The sequence below is a fragment of the Leucopleurus acutus genome (assembly GCF_964270905.1).
Source record: "Leucopleurus acutus genome assembly, chromosome: 11".
Lineage (NCBI taxonomy): Eukaryota > Metazoa > Chordata > Mammalia > Artiodactyla > Delphinidae > Leucopleurus > Leucopleurus acutus.
In genome coordinates, this window is record NC_139152.1 from 50,924,823 (window position 1) to 50,946,818 (window position 21,996).

General features: G+C 41.8%; 1 protein-coding gene across 2 annotated transcripts in view; it reads right to left on the reverse strand.

Annotated features, from left to right (window-relative positions):
• The window catches only part of PPM1H (protein phosphatase, Mg2+/Mn2+ dependent 1H), a 263,100-nt gene extending 241,374 nt beyond the window's left edge, over positions 1 to 21,726 (reverse strand). For both annotated transcript variants that reach the window (XM_082849676.1, XM_082849677.1), the window contains exon 1: positions 21,061 to 21,726. In XM_082849676.1, the coding sequence (XP_082705802.1) occupies positions 21,061 to 21,305 (245 nt within the window). In that variant the 5' untranslated portion in view covers positions 21,306 to 21,726. The remainder of the gene's footprint in view (positions 1 to 21,060) is intronic.
• Positions 21,727 to 21,996: the final 270 nt, after the last annotated feature.

The following is a 21,996-nucleotide window of genomic DNA, read 5'->3' on the forward strand; positions in this document are numbered from 1 at the left end:
AGCTCTAAGAAATCCTACAAAGATATCGACCTAACTCTAACCCAGCATGGGTGCAGATTCTTTCTCAGGTGGCACCTATAATGAAATACAATAAGTAAAACCTGATTTTCCACTGCAGGTTCCATCTACAAATGTAGGCTACAAGCCACCACCATGCATCAGTCACAATATGCTATGTGACAAACATCCCCCAAATCCTAGTAGCTTCACACAACAGATATTGATCACTATATACCTGAACAACCCTACAGGGCAGTGTCCCCGCTATAGGGACTCAGTGGACGAAGGCTCCACCAACCTGTAGATGAACCATCTGAAACACACAGCCTTCTCACTATTGTATGAGAGGAAGATAATATTGGAAGGTCTTCCAACTACAGTTAAATGCTTCAGCCTGGAAGTGACATTTGACTTCCGCTCACAACACACTGGGCAGCACTAGTCATATGGGCTCACCTAGCTTAAAAGGGAGCAGAAAAGTCTAAGCCTCCCATGTGTCCTGACAAGAAGAGAATCAGAGAAGGGGTAAAGTGCTCAATGTCCCTACTGCATACCTCCTCCTCATTCCCAATCAGCCCCCGCAGTCTGCTAGCTCTACATCTAGAAGCCCTCCAACAGTACCCTCTTCTTTCATTCACTATCATACCTCACCTTCACCTGTTTCTCTCCTATGCCTACCAGTTATTTTTCCAAAATATCTCATCATGTTATTCCCAACACCTGATTACTAAAAACATCCTTTGTGGCTACCTACTATTTATGGTATAAAATTCCTTATTATGATATACAAGGGCCTTCACTCTCTTCACCTCAATCTACCTTTTCAGCCCTGTCCCTGGCCTCTGTACACTTTTTTTTTTTAAGGTCTGACACTTTCTGGACTAGGTCTTACTTTGATTTTAATTGCAATGAGTCAGAAATCTCAGGGCAAAAGAAAAATTGGCTTAGGGTTTCGGTGGCTCTCTAATGTCTTGTCAAACACAGGCAGTACCAGCAGTGTCTGCAGCTCTGTGCCTTAGGCAGGGCCTTCAAGTTCTACTATCCTGTTTTCTAGAATGTGCTCTACTTCCCTGGTGATTCAATCAGGTAGGCCAGGGGGTGTCTGGCACAGACTGTAGCAGAGCTTCTGCAGGACATATCCAGGTGATGCTACCAGCACACGAGGGAGGATGCCCCTCATCATTATTACCTTTCCTGTAGCAAGAGGTGTGGTCCACAGTGAATTCACCTTAGACCTCCATCCATGACAAATCCCACTAGGTCTCATCTCCCATTTCCCCTCCATTCCTCAATATATAACGTGAAGGTGTACATCCCAAGAGCAACCCAGCAGGATTTCTAAATACAGAAGCATCATTCAGATACGGTTCTTTTTACCATAATGAAGGGAAACACAAATCTTACAGATTTCAGAGGCCATGCCTGGCAAACAAAAAGAGCAATCAAAATTTTATCAGCGCCCACTCTTGCCGTAAGAAGACAGGATCATTCTATGTCTAGTGCCAGGCGGCTTGGGCTCCAGGTGGAGACTTTCTCTGAGGAGCTTCAACAAATGTATACCTACAAACTGTCGCAAAAGATAATTCTAATTCCCAGAAATAGCCACTTTCACACCATCATGCTTTTACTCACGCTGTTGTCTCCCTCATATGCCTCCTCTATCCAATACCCATTCCTCAAGACTTAGACAAGCGTCAGCTTTGCTAACCCCCTTCCCATTTTCCCCAATCCCACCAGAATTAAGGGACTAAATTTATAGGCTGAGTTCCCATATGCTGAGTTCCCATTGCATTTGTTGAATTTCTTTATCACAGTAGCTCACTATCTTATAGTTAGACACATACTATATCTCCCCGGCTAACCTGTGAACTTCTTGAAGATAGGGAATGCATTTATTTTCATACTTTAGAGCTTTATATTCAGTAGGAGTTTAATAAATGTTAACTGACTGAAAACTGAATTAACAATGTTTCCTGTCAACCTAGCTGACATAATCTAAGTTTTATTTGTACCCGGTATGGCTTATTAAAAGTGGGCTTTATTCAGCTCAATATCGAAGAAACAAACAACCCAATCCAAAAATGGGCAGAAGACCTAAATAGACATTTCTCCAAAGAAGATATACAGATTGCCAACAAGCACATAAAAGAATGCTCAACATCATTAATCATTAGAGAAATGCAAATCAAAACTACAATGAGATATCATCTCACACCGGTCAGAATGGCCATCATCAAAAAATCTACAAACAATAAATGCTGGCGAGGGTGTGGAGAAAAGGGAACCCTCTTGCACTGTTGGTGGGAATGTAAATTGATACAGCAACAATGGAGAAGAGTATGGAGTTTCCTTAAAAAACTAAAAATAGAACTACCATACGACCCAGCAATCCCACTACTGGGCACATACCCTAAGAAAACCATAATTCAAAAAGAGTCATGTACCACAATGTTCATTGCAGCTCTATCTACAATAGCCAGGACATGGAAGCAACCTAAGTGTCCATCAACAGATGAATGGATAAAGAAGATGTGGCACATATATACAATGGAATATTACTCAGCCACAAAAAGAAACGAAACTGAGTTACTTGTAGTGAGGTGGATGGACCTAAAGTCTGTCATACAGAGTGAAGTAAGTCAGAAAGAGAAAGACAAATACCGTATGCTGACACACATATATAGAATCTAAACAAAACAAACAAAATAAATGGTCATGAAGAACCTAGGGGCAAGACGGGAATAAAGACACAGACCATGGACTTGATACGGGGAGGGGGAAGGGTAAGCTGGGACAAAGTGAGAGAGTAGCATGGACATATATACGCTACCAAACGTAAAATAGATAGCTAGTGGGAAGCAGCCACATAGCAGCGGGAGATAGCTCGGTGCTTTGCGACCACCTAGAGGGGTGGGATAGGGAGAGTGGGAGGGAGGGAGATGCAAGTGGGAAGAGATATGGGGACATGTGTATATGTATAACTGATTCACTTTGTTATAAAGCAGAAACTAACAAACACACCATTGTAAAGCAATTATATTCCAATAAACATGTTAAAAAATAAAGTATATGATTCAATGGTTTTTACTGTAGGAAAAAAAGTGGGCATTACTGATCACAGATTGTTAAAATTATGTTTATTAAAGAAAATAATCAAACTGTTTATTTTACTAACATAACACAATCTAAACATTTTCTGTTTTGTTTTTGGTGTGTGTCCCATAACATATTCTAAAAAGCTTGAATGCCATACGGCATGAAATGGAGATAACTCACCCTTCAACTTATAAATACCTAACCTATTATATTTAAGGAACAAAACACCTAAATTACTTAGTTTCCTAATAATACTGCAAAATTAGCTTTACAGATGAGGTAAAACCCTGCTTTGAGATACGGTAAAAATAAATATATCCCAGGAAAGGACATGGAATTTAAGTTCAAACACTAAGAGTGTTTCTTGTGAGAAAAAATAGTGGCATATACTGTGTTGAATCGTTCCTATTTAAATTGGAATAAACCTACTATAGAAACGGATGCTCAAGCAATTCCGGTATGAACAGATACTGAAAGTAAATCAATCCTCTCAGAGTATCAAAAAGCAAAATAGGGAGGAAGCTGAAGTAGGTAATGACCCAACCACTCATTCCCAGCCATTGACCCCTGATATCTTCAGAGAGCTATTGAAGCTAGCAGCTGGTCACTTGGCATCTGAAATGAACCTACCACTATATTTATCCTCCACTATAGGAAAATGTAGCATATTCAACTCCAACTCACAAAGAACCAATACTGATGAACAGAACTATTCTCTACACTGTGAAAATATGTCCCACAGTGACAAACTTTAAGTAGACAGCTTCCCAGTGCTTTTAAAATATAATTTGACTTCCATGAGTTTTCAAAACCAAATCTTAAGCAAGATACCGCGTCCTTTACTCTTAGGTCAGAGATGCTGACAAGAGTAGAGTGATAAAGTGGCCGCAGGGCCGCATACAAGCACAGATATTGATTTAAATTCCATCAAGTACAACTGCTTTCCACAGCAGTTTAATTGCCAAAGTAGTAGATTCGCTCTGTACCAAGTGACAGCACAATTCTGAGAGCACTACAGATGTCCTCAGGTCACCCACCCTCGGGCAACTGGGGGCTAACCAGAGGAGCTAAATTCAACACTGGTTGTGATCTTCATTCCTTTTTTTTCTGGAAGGATCCGTAGGTTTCTACCAATTTCACATCTGTTTCAACTTTTCATATACTCTATTCAGACATCTACATACTTTACAAATTATGGTTTGGCTCTAACTGAATCATGCCTTAAAAAAGGTCATCCCAGAGCGGAACCAACGGGAACCAACTATGCTGGAATCATCACCACCATAATTTTACCTGCCTCACTGATAAAAATGGGTCCTTCTACACGAATACTTCAAATCAAAACTTTTCTGGACAGATACAGTGACTGCCTCATTACTCTCCAAGAATTAGAGGGGGGAAAAAGCCTATAAATTTAGTCCCTTTTAATCCAGGATAAACTGTTTGTTTAGAATTTTTTATTTTGTTTGTTCTAGAAACAATATTACAGTCTGTGCTTGGTGCTCACTCTTCATTGCTGCACAGGATGTGGGGACGGAAGGCGATCCTCCAGGCAAGAAGCTTAGTCTCCATTCCACCAGCCTGAGTTTACCAGGCTGTTAGATTCAGAAGTTTGTATCATTAAATCACATGTCATTAGATTTTCAATTCACTACCACCTTTGCTAACATGCAAAACAGCCAACAGATCCTCCAGAGATTTTATTCATGATAAAACAAATAAGGCAAATGAAAAAGCATTAACTTTTATGAACTGTATACAAGTACCTTACAAGTCAGTAAAAAATAACTAATCAGTGCACAACCTCTGCTGTGCTTGAGTAAGGAGGTACTTACTCAGCACCTCCTAGCTGGAAAGGACTCAGTCAATGACTTAACTGAGAACTAATAAAGTGAACCAGCTTGCGGAAGCCATAAGCTGGTTAGAAGAGCCAGGATGACCTGAAGCTGCATCTTTGAGGTTCTCATCTTCCCCCAGCACCATGCTACTCCTATGTCACACTAGGCTTAGATTTTAATCTTTTCATGAATTTATCTTCCCAACAAGAATGTAAGCCTCTTAAAATCTCTGTATATTTTGCCCCTTAGCTCATGTGAAGTATACAGCAAATCTGTGATAAACGACACAAAGAAAACCAGTACAATACACTACTAAATAATCCCAGAATTGCCATAAACCTAAAGTGCTCAAAGATCTGTACTTTTAACCCCAACTCTAGCAAATTCTGGCCCCTATTGTTTTTTTTTTTAATCTATTAAAGATAGACAATACTAACCCCTCTCAACTGTCTAATGGTCTTAAATAGCCCAAACATAATGACACACAGCCCTTTGGAGCAAAGTACTCCACCATCTGGAATAAAAACCACAGAGTGTGTGGAAGTGTATTCCTGAATCAGTACAAATATTCATATTGGAAGTGGAAGAGCTATTGATACATTCCACTGGAACTTTTTTACAGTGGTCTAAGGTTTTCTATCTGTAAAACAGAGTTCAAAAAATAAGACAGAGGGACTTCCTTGGTGGTCCAGTGGCTAATACTCCGCACTCTCAATGTAGGGGGCCCAGGGTTCGATTCCTGATCAGGGAACTAGATCCCACATGCCGCAAAGAAGATCCCAAACGCAGCAAGTAAGACGCGGCGCAGCCAAATAAAATAGTAAGGCAGAAAGTTATGTTAACTGTTTATTCTCCACACTGGCAGTTCTCAAAATATGATCTGGGAACCCCAGGGAAACTCAAAGACCCTTTCAAGGGATAGATGAGGTCAAAATTATTTTCATCATAATGCTATGATGTTACTTTCCTTTTTCACGCTCATTCTTTCATGAGTATGAGTGGAGTTTACTCATGAGTGTGATAGTACAACCTATTAAGTGCAGAAGCAGATATGAATCCAGCTGTCTTCTATTAAGGCAGACACTAAAGGGACTTGTGAGTGTATAATGATGCCACTCTTCTTACTAAATTGGGTTTTGTTCTGGAAAACATGGGTATTTTTTATTAAAAATGCTTCCATGTTTCTTTTTAACTAAATTTATAAATATTTTTTTTAATTTCTCAGTTTTAATTTCCAGTACAGTAAATATAACATATATTCAGGTATACCTCATTTTATTGCACTCATTTTATTGTGCTCCACAGATACTGCATTTTCTCCTTTCTTTTTTTTTTTCCAAATTGAAGGTTTGTGGCAACCCTGCAACAAGCAAATCTAACGGCACCATTTTTCCAACAGGATTTGCTCACTTCATGTCTCTGTATCACATTTTGGTAATTTTCGCAAATTTTCAATTTTTTTCAGTTGTTATGTTCGTTATGGTCATCTATGATGAGTGATCTTTGATGTTACTATTGTAACAGATTACAATAAAGATGTAAAAGATTACATTCACGGAAAGTTAATATGATTGTTAGCATTTTTTAGCAATAAGGTATTTTTTTACCTAAGGTATGTACATTTTTCTCAGACCTAATGCTATTGTACACTCACTGGACTACAGTACAGTGTAAACATAAATTTTATACGCACTGGGAAAACCGCAAAATTCATGTGACTCACTTTACTGGTGATATTCACTTTATTGCAGTGGTCTGGAACTGAAACTATCGTATCTCTGAGATGTGCCTGTATAGCTGACAAAAACAAAAACTTCTCAGAGTCAGCTTGGGAACCGACACCAATTTAGGCGTAGAATTTAATGAAATTAAATTTGAGTCAAGAATTTTACTCTAACTGGTGCATATCTACATGCACATGATTTTAAGTTAGAAGATATCGGGCTGGGGTTGGGCAGAGAGGGAAATGGACCAATTACCTTGTGTGACTTTTGAGTTTTCGTACCAAACCAAAAGTGCAAGTTTCAGTATAAACAATCTAATCCGCAGGTGAACTAAATCATAGATTGTGCTTAATTCAATCACGCTTCAGCTTGTGCACCGAGGAAGGATTAATGAGCAAGCATCTTAGGAATATACCAAACCTCCACCCTCACCCCCCAAAAAAACAATAGAAAGAAAATGGAGAGAGAAAAACAAAAAGCAAAAAACCTGAGCAGGTGAGAGGGCAGACAAAGGACTGATGTTCAGAAACTTCAGTGGGTTTCTGAACTCAGTATCCATACAGACAGACTTCCATTCCCAGCCACTCATTAAAATATACCAAGAAGTCTACTTTACTGTTCTCACTGCTTACCTCCAGCTAAGAGTCAGAAAACTAATGCATTTTTTCCGTTTCCCCACAGGGAAATCCAGATGCAGAGGATACCATGCAATGCCTCCAAGAGACATGTAGTGATATTCAGACATCTGTCTGAAATTTGTAAATATTGTGGTAACTGTTGTATTCCCAGGTGTTGAGCTCATAATTTGAAATCAACCCCTAGAACAAAGGTAACCTCTGCTTCATTTGAAATTAAAAGAACTATATTCATTATGTCTCCCCACTATTTCCAGTATATATATTTAAGCATTAATGTATATAGCTCTATATTAAGTATTAGAGGAATTAAAATGTATACGACAACGCCCACACCCTCAAGATTATTCATTAGAAGTTCAAACAATTAAATAAAAACAAAAGATGTCACCAATTATCTCTCAAATGCATGACAGCCAATGAGTGCCTTTAGCGCTGAAGACACGACAGAATCATTGGGGAATTCTTCAGAACAGGGTCTTAAACTAGTCCTTAAGGGTCATTTTTCTAAACCAAATTATTTAATCCTAAATATAAAAAAGAAGCCTGGCTCACCAAAAACATTACTTTGGTAAAGTACTTTAAAATAAGGTACATAACTGCCATTTCTCAAAATAATGTTCACCCTGAACGTTGATCTTTTCAAACTATTGAATAATGTCACTAGAAATACTGGAGAAGTCCAATTTGAACATTTTTCTCAGAAAAAAATGTCACTTTTCAAATTATGGTTTAATGAAGATTTGGCTTCAAGGATATTCATCCCAGGACTGTTTTTTTTTTTTTTGGCCACAAAACACGACATGTGGGATCTTAGTTCCCCGACCAGGGATCGAACCTGTGCCCCCTGCAGGGAAGGGGGAGTCTCAACCACTGGACTGCCAGGGAAGTCCATCCCAGGACTGTTTTTAATAGTAAAAAATTGGTTACCACCAAAAAAAAAAAAAAAAAGTATGTTAAAATCATCAATGGAATACAATGGAACAATTAAAAATTACAGAGTAAAATATGTATTTACATGGAGAGATAGTCACTCCATTTCAGGTGAAAAAACTAATCATGTAGAATTATCCCATTTCGTAAACAAATACAAATGTACTTAGAGATAGAAATTATCAGTTGAAGCTGATTATGAATGACAGAATTTATGGATAATTTTTATGTCCTTTATAGTACTTATAAGAATTTTAAAGTGCCTACAGTGCACACATATCAATTCTGTGATGAGGAAAAAAAGTATATCATTTTAAAAACACTAATTCTATGTTCCTGACTGATCAATGCCTTCCTCTACCTTGGCAGGTTAGAAGACATCCAAAGATGTTTTTAAGTTCTTCTCACCTATAGTCAGTGGATGACAGAAATTGTTACAAGACAGCTTCCCTGGTAGCACAGGGGTTGTGAGTCCGCCTGCCAACACAGAAGAGATGGGTTCGAGCCCTGGTCTAGGAAGATCCCGCATGCTGCGGAGCAACTAAGCCCGTGCGCCACAACTATGAGCTCACGTTCTAGGGCCCACGAGCCACAACTGAGCCCATGGAGCCCATGTGCCACAACTACTGAAGCCCGAGCGCCCTGGAGCCCGTGCTCTGCAACAGGAAAAACCACTGCAATGAGAAGCCCATGCACCGCGACTAGAGAAAGCCCGCGCGCGGCCACGAAGACCCAACGCAGCCAAAAATAAATAAAAATTAGCTAATTAATTTTTAAAAAATTGTTACAATATAAACTTTTGCCCAAGGGTCAAAACTCTGCTAGAAAAAAAACAAAACAAAACTCTCCCGTGAGTTTAATTAAATCTACAGCTGACAAGCATCAGGCTTCTCAGGCAACTTGCAACACTTTGCGAGCTAAGAAAATAAAACTATTAAAACATAATTTTTCAACAAGGAAAAGGACGTCGGGGACTTTGAAGTAATGTGCTCTGGGAAGGTGTTACACATTCGAATCCCAAACAAAATAATCTTGACATGAATCTGAGCTGAAAACCCAGGGGTGGTACAAAAGCCAAGCCTGTCAGCAGAGTTCCAACTCGTGGTCCACGCTCCTTACGAGTCAGGGAAGGCAGCAATAATATACCTAAGCTATTTTAAATACTGAAGGGGAAAAAGCTAATGAAAAATAGGCTGTGCGCAGTAAGGACGCATACAGTAACTGAAACCAAGGTTAATCCTTTGCATTCGGCTTAAATGTTATTACCACACCCACCCCTCCTACTGGTTAGAAAATACTGTGTCTGGTTAAAAAAATGTTAAGGAGCAGCAATACTTATTTTTTATACAGCTTGCCGGACAAGATCGTTCATGAGGGATCCAGCCAAGAAAATAAATAAATAAATGGGTGCATAATAGAGAAGGTTGGGAACCAGGACTGCAGGGAATCCACAGCACCACCGAAGACCCATGACACCCAAGACCAAGGACACCTCGTGGTGCCCCTGAGGGTGGCAAGGCAGCAGGCAGGACTTCAGGTGGTATGTGAGGTGGGAAAGGGCCAGCGTGGCCAAGTGGCCGCTGTCAGCACTGACCTGATGACCAGGGACACAGAGAGAGGACGAGAGGCAGGGCTTCAACGCCAGGCCCCTGCAATTCCCATCTGAGCACCTGGATATTTTAAAGAATAAACACCAGCTGCGTTGGTAGTCTGAGTTGCCAATTCTTCTTTTCTTCCCATTTGCTGCTGCACTGAATCACCAGCCCAGCTCTGGACACCTGGTTCTAACAACCAGGCAGCATGGTCCCATTGTTAATAACCACAGGGCAGGGTGCCAAGAGGCCATCTAATCTGGCTCTTTGGCTCTATTCTAAACCCTACTTTACAGGGTAAAGGCTAAAAAAAAATCACTTGGTGTTTCCCAAACATATATTTTAGGCTATAGTATCCTCATAGGCTATTTATTTGCAACAAAATACTGTGGCTATCTCCTCTTCTATATTAAAACAAAAACAAAACAAACAACAACAAAAAACCCACTTAATAGTTCTTTCTAGAGTAATACCAGTTTGGTTCCCTCCGTCCCCTGACATCCTCTTATGAGCTATCCATATTCAGCGTCCCTTAAAATCTGCTTCCTACTAAGCATTTATTTTCTATCTCTTATTTTTGCCAGTTGTGTGTTCTAAACATAACTTGTCAATGTTCATCTTTTCAAAAAGGTAAGGAATGACCATTAGTACACCGTGGCCAACCACTTAAATATAGCAATTCAATAATTCACCGCACTTTTATTTAAAAAATCAATTTATCACTTGAGATTTTTTTCCCCTCCTATGCTTATATGAAAAAGGTTATCTGGTAGAAAGGCACTGTTCTTCAATAGCTTAAATGTCTGTCTGTCAAACTCCCTGAAAGGACAGTAGAGTGCACAAATCACTTCAGTCACCTCAGCTTGGCAAATAATTGATCTCTCCCACAGCCCTGCAATGATTCATTACACAGCCCAGCCAGCCAGCAAGGCTCCATTAGACCTGACTAGTCCAAGACACCAAGGCATACACTCCCCAAGACAGCCCTGCAGGAGCCCATGAGGCCAAGGACCAGCAAATGAAGGCCACTCCGAGCACTGCTGGCCTTGCTGGCCCTCGAAGTTGAAACATTCCCATTCAGACTTGATTGCGCTTAAGTAAGAAGTAAGAACTTAGGTAACAGAATTCCCAAAGCAATTTTTAAAAGTACTGTCTCATAAAACCTGACTCAGGACTTGGGCCTCATTATTCAAAATTCCTCAGTCTATTTCCTCATGTCGAAGTAGCTGTTAATAGTAAAACACATGATCTATTTATTAACTTTAGAAAAACATCACTACATAAAATGTACAGATTGGTTTTAAGATTTACAGGGTTTCCAAAAACATTAAAATAGGGGGGGGAAAAGCAATTTGAAGTTAGGAAAAGATGGTAATTTTGAAAATATCTGGACTGTTAAACATAGGAAATGCACATATATTAAGAAAGTTAATTTTTAAAAGGTATATTATACTCAGTAGAACTATTTTTAAAAGCTTTGAAAAGCATCCTTTCATACAAAACTTGATGTGCTAATTTGCCCTTACGGAATTTAAAGACACCTAGAGATTAGGCTTTATTAGTTTCCTTTGAGTAGTTAAATACATTACACATTCTCTTCTGTGGCATTTTGTTTATGAGGATATGATTGATGCCTTTTTATTAATGAAAAATTTCACACAACAAATGGTCAGGTTCAATGATTCAGCCATGGTCACAACTAGGATCACGGGACGGTATGAGATTCTAAAGTAACTTACGTTCTCTCTGGGCCTCATTTTCCTTTTATTAAACATGGCTAACAGATGCTTATATGTAAATATACATGGCAGGGACTATACAGAGCTCTACAGATGTAACTTGGTGGTATCATTATCTTTTCTCATAAATAAGCATAGAAAGAAAATACAGGTAAGCATTTAAATTTTACAGTCATTTAAAGAAAACGAAGTCAGAAATTGTGTATCAAAGAAAGCACAATGGATTCACATTCCTCACTGGAAAAAGAGCAATTAAGCAAGTACTTTAATTTCCCTAAATTTCCCAGTGGGTTACATCTGCTTCAGAAGTAAGGTAAACACAGCGCAATGGTGTCTTTATTATTCACTAAGCACTTTTCAGGCGACACATTCTGAAGTCTTTTCTAAACAGACTACTCCTCAGATAATATTCACCTGACTGGCTACCAGCTGAAAAGAGGAGTGACTCAAGTTTTAAACCAATTTCCCACTGATTTAATTGAACAAGAGCACAGCAAAGAGATGCGTCAACTATTTCTGCTTTTCAGTTTGCGCCCATGTAAAGCTCTCAGTTATGTGAGTGCTAAGTTATGGAAAGCATACGGACTGAGTGAGCATCTGCAGGGCACCAAGTTGTAAGAGTTAAATCTGGGTCCCCTCCTGCCCCCCCTCACATGGATGAGGACCTAATGGTTTGGTGGTTTTCTCGACTGAGAAAGACAAAGCTACTCCAACCTAACTTTTAATTTACTGTGGAAAATAACTTAATAGCATAAATCAATGCCATTGGACCAAAGGAAATACACACTTAAAAATAAAAAGAATGGATTGATGGATAGGCAAATGATTAAATACAGCACAATGTGCATTGTAGAATCTAGATGGTGGGCGCATACGGGTGCTAAGTATATAATGGTTTCAACTTTTCTGGATATTTGAAATTTTTCATAATAAAGTGCTGGGGGAATTCAAAATTGTAATCACAATAAAGGAGACAGCAGGTCCCACGGGGAATAACCACAGCCTGGAAGGAAAGACACTGGTTCTCAGCCTAATCCCAGTAACTCACAAAGTTTACAACTGTAAAGGGTCTTGGGAATCCCCCAGGACAGATAAAATACATGGTTTTGAGTCTGTGAAAAACTAGAAAAATAGGAGCATAGCGTTTTCAAAAAACTAAAAACTGTTCTTTTTGCTGAGATTATATGCCTCTACACTTCTGATTTAAAATATCCTTTATTTCATGAACCGTTGCTGATAGTAAATAAGAAAGTTGGGTTTTTTTGTTTGTTTGTTTGTTTTTTTGTGGTACGCGGGCCTCTCACTGTTGAGGCCTCTCCCGTTGTGGAGCACAGGCTCCGGACGCACGCGCAGGCTCAGCAGCCATGGCTCACGGGCCCAGCCGCTCCGCGGCATGTGGGATCTTCCCGGACCGGGGCACGAACCCGTGTCCCCTGCATCGGCAGGCGGACTCTCAACCACTGCGCCACCAGAGAAGCCCAAGAAAGTTGGGTTTTTTATGTCCCTACTTAGCAGTCAAATCTGATCACCCTTGATATCTCATCAATTTCCTCATCTCCTACCTTTGATGTATAATTCCTTGACCTACCTTCAGCAAGAATCCCCCTATCCTTGACGTTTCCTCTTAGTAATTTTCCATCCACTGACCTCATCACTCTGTTCTTGGGTTATAAATTTCCATCTGTCTTTGCTGTAGCTGGAGTTGAGTCTGATCTCTCTCCCCTAATACAATGCCCCTATTGCAATAGTCTTGAATAAAGTCTTTCTTACCTTTTTAACAAGTGTCAGGATAATTTTTTCTTTATTCATACCTTTATACAGGTATGTATAAAGGTCTTGCGACCTTCAGGTACAGAGGGCTTCGCAGCTAATCATAATGCTTGCTGAAAAGAACAATTTGCTTCCCTAGTGTGACTTAAAGGCTCCAAATACTGCGACTTGAAATTGCCCAGAAGCATTAAGACATTAAAAACAAAACAAACAACTTCCCCCACCCGCAGTGTTGGTCTCTTGTAATCTTAATAGTCCATGATTTCACTTCAATTTAATTTCAAAGAATGACACTAAAGGGGGAAAGACTATGCCGTAAGATTTTCTTGAGGATGATGACTGTGTCTTATATTATGGACCCAGCATACGAATGAAATGATTTCATTGATTGGATGAGAGAAGTAATGGAAGCAGATGAATGTTGTTTATTTCCTGAGGGAGAATGGCATAAATTCAAGGGGGAAAAATATCAATCCTCTGTTCAAATTAGGCAAATCAAAGAAAATTATAAAGACACTTAATTTTTAAACTAACTTATTTTTAAAATTTTTTAGTTAAGAAAACAAGTCCATTTACATGCATCAAAAAGAATAGGAACAAACGTAACCAAGGAGGTAAAAGACCAGACCTGCACACTGAAAACTATAAGACACTGATAAATTAGGTTGAAGACACAAATAAATGAAAAGATATTCTATGATCATGAGTTGAAAGAATATTGTTAAAATGTCCATACTACTCAAAGCAATCTACAGTTTCAACGCAATTCCTATCAAAATTACAATGGCATCTTTCACAGAAATAGAACAAACAATCCTAAAATTTGTATGGAACCACATTAGACCTCAAATAGCCAAAGCAATCTTTAACAAGAACGAAACTGGAGGCATCACACTTCCTGATTTAAAACTATATTATAAAGTGATAGTAAATCCAAACAGTATGGTATGGGCATGAAAACAGACACATAGATCAATGGAGCAGAAAGAGTCCAGAAATAAACTCATACCTATATGGTAAATTAATTTATGACAAAGCAGCCAAGAACATACAGTGGGGAAAGGTCAGTCTCTTCATAAGTGGTGTTGGGGAAAATGGACAGCACATGCAAAAGAAAAACTGAATTTCTACCTTACATCATACATGAAATTAACTCAAAATGGATTAAAAACTTGAATGTAAGACCTGAACCCATAAAACTCCTAGAAAACATAGGCAGTAGGCTCCTTGACATTGATCTTGGTGATGAGTTTTTGGATTTGACACCAAAAGCAAAGGCAACAAGAGTAAAAATAAACAAGTAGAATTACATCAAACTCAAAAGCTTCTGCACAGCAAAGGAAACCATCAAAGAAATGAAAAGGCAATCTACCGAATGGGAGAAAATACTTGCAAATCACATATCTGATAAGCGGTTTATAGCCAAAATACATAAAGAACTCATTTAAGTAAACAGCAAAAAAAAAAAAAATCTGATTTTTAAAATGAGTGGAGGATACAAATAGACATTTTGCCAAAGACATACAGATGGCCAATAGGTACATGAAAAGGTGTTCAATATCACTAATCATGAGGGAAACGCAAAACAGAACCACAATAAAATACCACCTCACACCTCTTGGAGTGGCTATTATCAAAAAGATGAGAAATAACAAGTGTCGATAAAGATGTGGGAAAAAAGGAACCTTTGTGCATTACTGATGGGGAAGATAAATTAGTGTAGCCAATATGGAAAACAGTACGGAGATCTCTCAAAAAATTAAAAATAGAACTATCATATGATCTAGCAATTCCACTTCTGGGTATTTATCCGAAGGAAACAAAAATACTAACTCAAAAAGATATGTGCGTTACCAAGTTCACTGCAACATTATTTACAGCAGCCAAGACATGGAAACAACCTAAGTGTCCATCAATGGATGAATTAAAAAAATATGAGATATATATATTCCATATATATAATATTCCATATATATACTGGAATATTATTCAGCCATAAAAAAGAAGGAAATCCTGCCATTGACAACAACATGAATGGACCTTAAGGGCATTATGCTAAGTGAAATAACTCAGAGAAAGACAAATACCATATGATCTCACTTATATTTGGAATCTTAAAGAAGCAAAAAACTGGCCACTCTCGCCCTCTGAGATGGCCCACACTCTGTGGAGTGTGTTTCTCTCTAAATAAATCCACTTCTTACCTAAATAAAGAAAAGAAAAAAACAACCGAACTCACAGACACAGAATTGTACAAACTTCCAGTTATCAACTAAGTCCTGGGGATGTAATGTACAGCATGGTGACTATAGTTAATAATACTGTATTGTATATTTGAAAGTTGCTAAAAGTTCTCATCACAAAAAAACTGCACCTGTGTGTGATGGGTGTTAACTAGACTTATTGTGGTGATTATTTCACAGTACATGCATATATTGAATCATGCTGTACACTTGAAACTAGTATGTCATGTCAATTATATCTCAAATTTCTAAGTTATCTTCAATAACATTATACATTTTTAGAAAACAATTATATCGTGCAGTCAGTTTTAAGTTATCAGTCGGTATGGATGTAACTGTTGATATAATAAGGAAGCACTGTGTAGTGGGGCAAAATCAGAGACGATGTCTATGTAACTGGGGCTGCAACACAGGATAAACACAACCCCTCGCGATAATTAAATCCTCTACCCGAAGCATCACTAGTCTTTGAAGGAAGCTGATCCATGTTTCTAAGAAAAAGGACAGCCCAGGAGCTCCACCCCTGAGGGGACAACTTCATTATAATCTGAAAAATGGAGGAGAGCTTAGCCACCTGCTTTCAAATAGGAAATTAATACCTTCCACAGGTTAGTAGAAAGGTAGATGAAATATTTTAGGCTACTCTGCACGGATCTGCGGAAAAGGAGAGCTCCGTTAAGTGAAAGCCCCCTAACACCACACCCCACTCATTTCTTTTCCTCCTTATCCAACAAGAAGTGGAGAACCTCAAGGTTCTTCAGTTGCAAAAGTCAAAGAGGGAGTTCCCAGGGAGGAGCTCTGCTACCAGGTGTAAGAGGGGTGGGTGTACTAGAGGCCAGAAGGGAAAAACAAAGGGCAGGGGATTTCTGAGCTCTGCGGTCGGAGAAATAGCGGTTTCTCTGCTATCAGCAATACACAGCCCATTTTTGGATTGGGCTGTTTGTTTTTTTGTTATTGAGCTGCATACAGAGTGAAGTAAGTCGGAAAGAGAAAGACAAATTCCATATGCTAACACATATATATGGAATCTAAGAAAAAAAAATGTCATGAAGAACCTAGGGGTAAGATGGGAATAAAGACACAGACCTACTAGAGAATGGGAATAAAGACACAGACCTACTAGAGAATGGACTTGCGGACACAGGGAGGGGGAAGGGTAAGCTGGGACGAAGTGAGAGAGTGGCATGGACATATATACACTACCAAACATAAAATAGATAGCTAGTGGGAAGCAGCCGCACAGCACAGGGAGATCAGCTAGGTGTTTTGTGACCACCTAGAGGGGTGGGATAGGGAGGGTGGGAGGGAGACGAAAGAGGGAAGAGATATGGGAACATATGTATATGTATAACTGATTCACTTTGTTATAAAGCAGAAACTAACACACCATTATAAAGCACTTATACTCCAATAAAGATGTCAAAAAAAAACAATACACAGACAACTAATGCAATTTATTCGTAATTGCTAATTAGTGCCAATGACTGGGGAGATGGAAGAGCCTATAGATTCCAAAATAAATCCAAATACTTGTGGGCCGTTTGCTGGATTTAAATAAGGTTAAATTTCAACAAAATTTTCACAATCTTGAACTTCGTGAGGCAGAAAGAACTTATATAATGCACATTTAACAGAAACTCTCAAAGTAGCTTTCTTTAAATACCCATGTCTGGGGCACTTTTATAAGAAAGGTAGTAGGAAAAAAATTGCATAGTTACAGATATAATCTAAATAAGATAATACTATAATTATGATTTATTCTTTCTGTACAAGCAAAGAAATTTACCACTGATAAAACTTGAATATGATGCTTTCATATATAGAGCACTGCATATTCTCTGCATTATCTACTGTCGTAGTTTCAGGCACAAACTCCACATCCACTACATCCAACTGACCATCAGTGGGAAAGAGGTTGGGAAAAAGGTCAAGAAGAAGAAAAGTCAAAATGCACTTCTAACCTATTAAAAACTGAACTGACTTCCGGGTCCTTGAAGCACTTGGGTGGTTATTTAAACTTGTGGAAAAGAAAGGAAGCAGCTACCATGTGAGGTCTCTGGGTCAGACTACTGTTTCCCATGGGCTCTCTCTGAGCAGGTCTAACAGGCTAAGTCAGTGATTCAACACCAAACTAAAAAATAAAACTTGCTAATCAATGTTTTTGGAAAGATTTTAGCTCCGTGGATGTTACCTGTAACTACAATGCTTTACAACCTAGCATACAGCCCTGAATCAAATGGCTAAACTTCTCAGCCACAATAGGAGGTTTTCTGAGGAGCAGGAAATTCCACCTCGCACAATGCCAATAAATACTGAATAAATGAGGGACTTCTGTTTCTGGATCCCCAAATCTTACAGGGATCACTTAAGCTAATTCTCTAGTTCTATAACCTACAGAGTATCTCCTTCTTAAAGGGATTAACAATATGTTGCAAAAAATAGACCATTTTACCTTTTTCTTTTAAGATGTTCAGGGTAGGAGTTTAGTAATTAATTAATTTTTGCTGTGTTGGGTCTTCGTTTCTGTGCGAGGGCTTTCTCTAGTTGTGGCAAGCGGGGGCCACTCTTCATCACGGTGCGCGGGCCTCTCACTATCGCGGCCTCTTTTGTCGCGGAGCACAGGCTCCAGACGTGCAGGCTCAGTAGTTGTGGCTCACGGGCCTAGTTGCTCCGCGGCATGTGGGATCCTCCCAGACCAGGGCTCGAACCCGTGTCCCCTGCATTAGCAGGCAGATTCTCAACCACTGCGCCAACAGGGAAGCCCTCACCTTTTTTTTTTTCCTACCATACAAAAGTTCAACAACACTAGAGTTCAACTCTCCTCTAACGCCTCAGTCACCAAGTGATGCCAATTCTTCCTCCCCAGGAAGGCTCAGAAAGTAGCTCACTTTCTGGAAACAAACCGCTTCTGATTCAAGCTGGGACTCTGAGCACCCCTCTGATCCCCACTCTGAGCAATCTTCCTACCAATCCTATCCCTCTAAGGTACGTTCCAGAACAGAGAGAATTCCTCCTCCCAGTATATCCTGGGCAGTATTACTGGAAGTGGCCTCTGACCATAACCACAGTTCCTACTTGTCTGTCTCTCGTCTTCCCTATTTCAGCCATTTTGATCATTCAGGATGTATTTTTGCAGGAAGATAAACTATAGTTCAAAGTTTGAGGAAGTGGTACAGTACAACATCTGACAGAGGGAAGTGACAAGACAACATTTGTATACAGGTCTTTGCTTGAATTAACAAGTATGTACTACTTTTATAACTAGCTTTAATAATTAAACATCTTACAGTGGCCTTTCTAACCTACAACTGAACCTCCCTCGTGTCCTAGTCTAGGGTAAGATAAGCTTCTTAGAGATAAGGAAGCTATACGCCTCCCACACGAGACATTTCAGATTCCCTTATATTCTTTACAGCCCTTGGCACATCGTGTGCTTGTCATAGGATCCAAACATTTTTTTTTTTTTTTTTTTTTTTTTTGCGGTACGTGGGCCTCTCACTGTTGTGGCCACTCCCGTTGCGGAGCACAGGCTCCGGACGCGCAGGCTCAGCAGCCATGGCTCACGGGCCCAGCCGCTCCGCGGCATGTGGGATCTTCCCGGACTGGGGCACGAACCCGCGTCCCCTGCATCGGCAGGCGGACTCTCAACCACTGCGCCACCAGGGAAGCCCAGGATCCAAACATTTTGAAACGGGTTGTTTTTTTCCCCTTTCCTCTCCTTCCTGCTAACTGAGGTACTCCTTTTACGTGTCCAAGTAGCTTCCACATTCTGTGTTTTAAACATCTTTCTTCTTATCTCTCTGCCCTTTCAGATAGGTGCCCTTGCCCTGGGGAACCCACTGGAGTGACAATGGGCCCTACACATTTAGGTTTTTGACAGGCACGAGGTCCCCCACCCACAGAATTGTAGGTCACCGTATGCCTCCAAGTTGCCTTTGCCCTTGCAAAGGTCCAAATGGTCGTTTAAACTTTTTTTTTTCAATCGAGAAACAGTACTTGGTGTTTTGGCAGACACTGTTCCCTCACACAGGTGTTTTTGCTTTGGCTTTCTCCTGAAACGTATAATGATATTTTCTACCTCCCCAACCTCACCGTTCTCTACCATGCTTTGCCCTTTATTATGTGTTAAATTTTATTGTTTTAGCACCCATCACTCTCACTTCTGTGTCCTCACTGTTTTTACACACTCCAGTCATCTATCCCCAATTATATATATTTTCTATTTCAGCCGGTGGAGAAATGGTTGTATAATGAAAGGCAAAGGAAAAGAGAATTCGAGATTCTAGGAAGAGCGTCTCCCAAACCAACCCTTACCCGGGAACCCGGAGCGTCGGGAACCAGGCCTGCTCGGGGGTATCCGGGACACCAGAACAGGGTCAGCATCGAAGCGCCCAGGCGTCGGGAGAGCTGATTGGTTCCCCGATGAACCAATCAGCGGGCGACGCTGTGCGCTGGTAAGGGAGGGCCAAGATAATAGAGCGGATGAAGTTAAAGGAAAAGGGGCAGGTGTGCCAGGCACCAAGGGTTTGCGTGCACTTTTGCACACCCACCTGGTCATTATTAATCCCGGAACTCTGGTCTGCTAAATTCCACCTTCCGAGTTTCCCAGTTTCATAACGCTGAATAGGGGAAGAAACATTACCCTAACGTTCATAAAACGGTCATTAATCGTGAATGGAAGAGTAGCCGTAGGGTTGGGGGAAGGCCATTAAAATCCTTCCTCTCTCCTTTCCCAGTTCCACTCCAGGTCGTCAACCTAACTCAACCGGTTCTTGAAATAGTAGATCACTCAAACTCTCGCTTAATTGCCAAAACTGATTACCAAAATGCTATCATTAGACACCTGGAAGAAGTTTCCCCCTCCCCAAGGACAGGGGGAAACAATATTGGCGTTTACTAAAGGCGCAGGGTTTTCCTACCTGCTAAAGGACAAGCGAATGAGCTCTTAGGCTGAAATCAGAGAAACTGAGACCTTCTGAACTGTGCAACCAAGCACGGGGCCGCGGCCGCTTCCAGGGCTCGGTCAACCGCCCCACCCCGTAAACCCTGGCGCAGGGACAGTTCCTCCAAGCTCTACCTCACAAACTTCACGCGGAGGCACAAAGATTTGGGGGTAATGGGAGCACAGATACCAGATTTCCCTTCTGTGTTTCAAACTTCAGCAGAGCTGTTCCACGCTCTTTCTTCCAAGTGTCACAGCCACCAGATTCACAGCCGCGTCCAGCCTTAGCTTTCCCACGGTCCAGCGCTGCCACCCACCCATCTACCACCCAAACCCGGGCTGGAGACGCCGCGCCCTCGGGGTTGGGGGAAAGGGGAGTGGGAGAAGAGAGAAATGGCCAGTGTCAGTAAAGAGGTGCCCGCCGAGGCCTGGACGCCAGCGGCCAGCGGAGGGCCCTGGGGCCGAGGAACAAGGAGAGAGGAGGGCTGGAAGCGTGCGGGGAAGGGCCGCGAGGAGAGCAGGGGCGCCGCCGGTGTCGCTGCACTCACTCTGCGTAGCCAGTGGCCCAGGGCAGCCGCCGGGTCTCCTTGAGAATGAGGATGGGGCGGGCGATGTGGTCGGCGCTGCACTCCACCTCGTCCTGAGACAGCCCCAGGAACTCGGGTCGCCCGTAGGGGAAGCGCAGGGGCAGGTCCGAGCCTCCGCAGCCGCCGCCGCCGTGCTCGGAGCCTGAGCTGCCAGCCATGATGCCGCCCATGAAATTGGCCACGGCAGATTTCACTCGAGTGAGCATATTACTCCGGCGCCCGGCAGCAGCGGTGCGAGCAGTGGGCGGCGGCTGGGGCCGGGCGAGGCGCAGCGCGAGGCATGCAGGCTGCGGCGGGCGCACGGGCAGCCGGGCCGGTGGGCGCGCCGCGCTGCTCCCAGAGCCTAGTGCTGCAAGGGGCCGAGCTCCGGCCTCCCGCGCTCCGTGCAGCCGCCGCCGCCCCCTCCCCCCGCTACACTTCCGCAATGGAGCGGCATGGAGCGGGCCGGCCGGGCCGGGGGAGATGCCGAGCGCTCCGGGAGCGGCTGGGAGGCCGCAGCTTCAGCAGATCCCTTCCCCGCCTGCTGCGCTCGACTCCTGCGTGAGCGGAACTGAGCCCACCCGGCGAGTCCGCGGAGCCGGCGCAGCTGCTGCCAAGGCTACCGCCGCCGTCGAGTCATGTGATAATACGGCTGCAAGGGCTCCAGCGGCTGCGGGGCCGTAGCTCAGCCCCTCCCCTGCCGGCCCGAACGAGGCTCGCACCCGGACCTTGACCTCCTGGGGGAGGAGGAGCCAAGCCGGGTCTGTACCTGGCGGAGAGGATGGGGGCGCTGTGAGCTGGTGGCTGTACAGGTGTTAGGGGAGGTCACGTGGAGCCGGGCCTCCGGGAAAAGCCAGTTGAATCCGCTCGAGGAGAAATGCCGCCTACGCCTTCGAGAAAGGAAACTTCGGGAGCTGA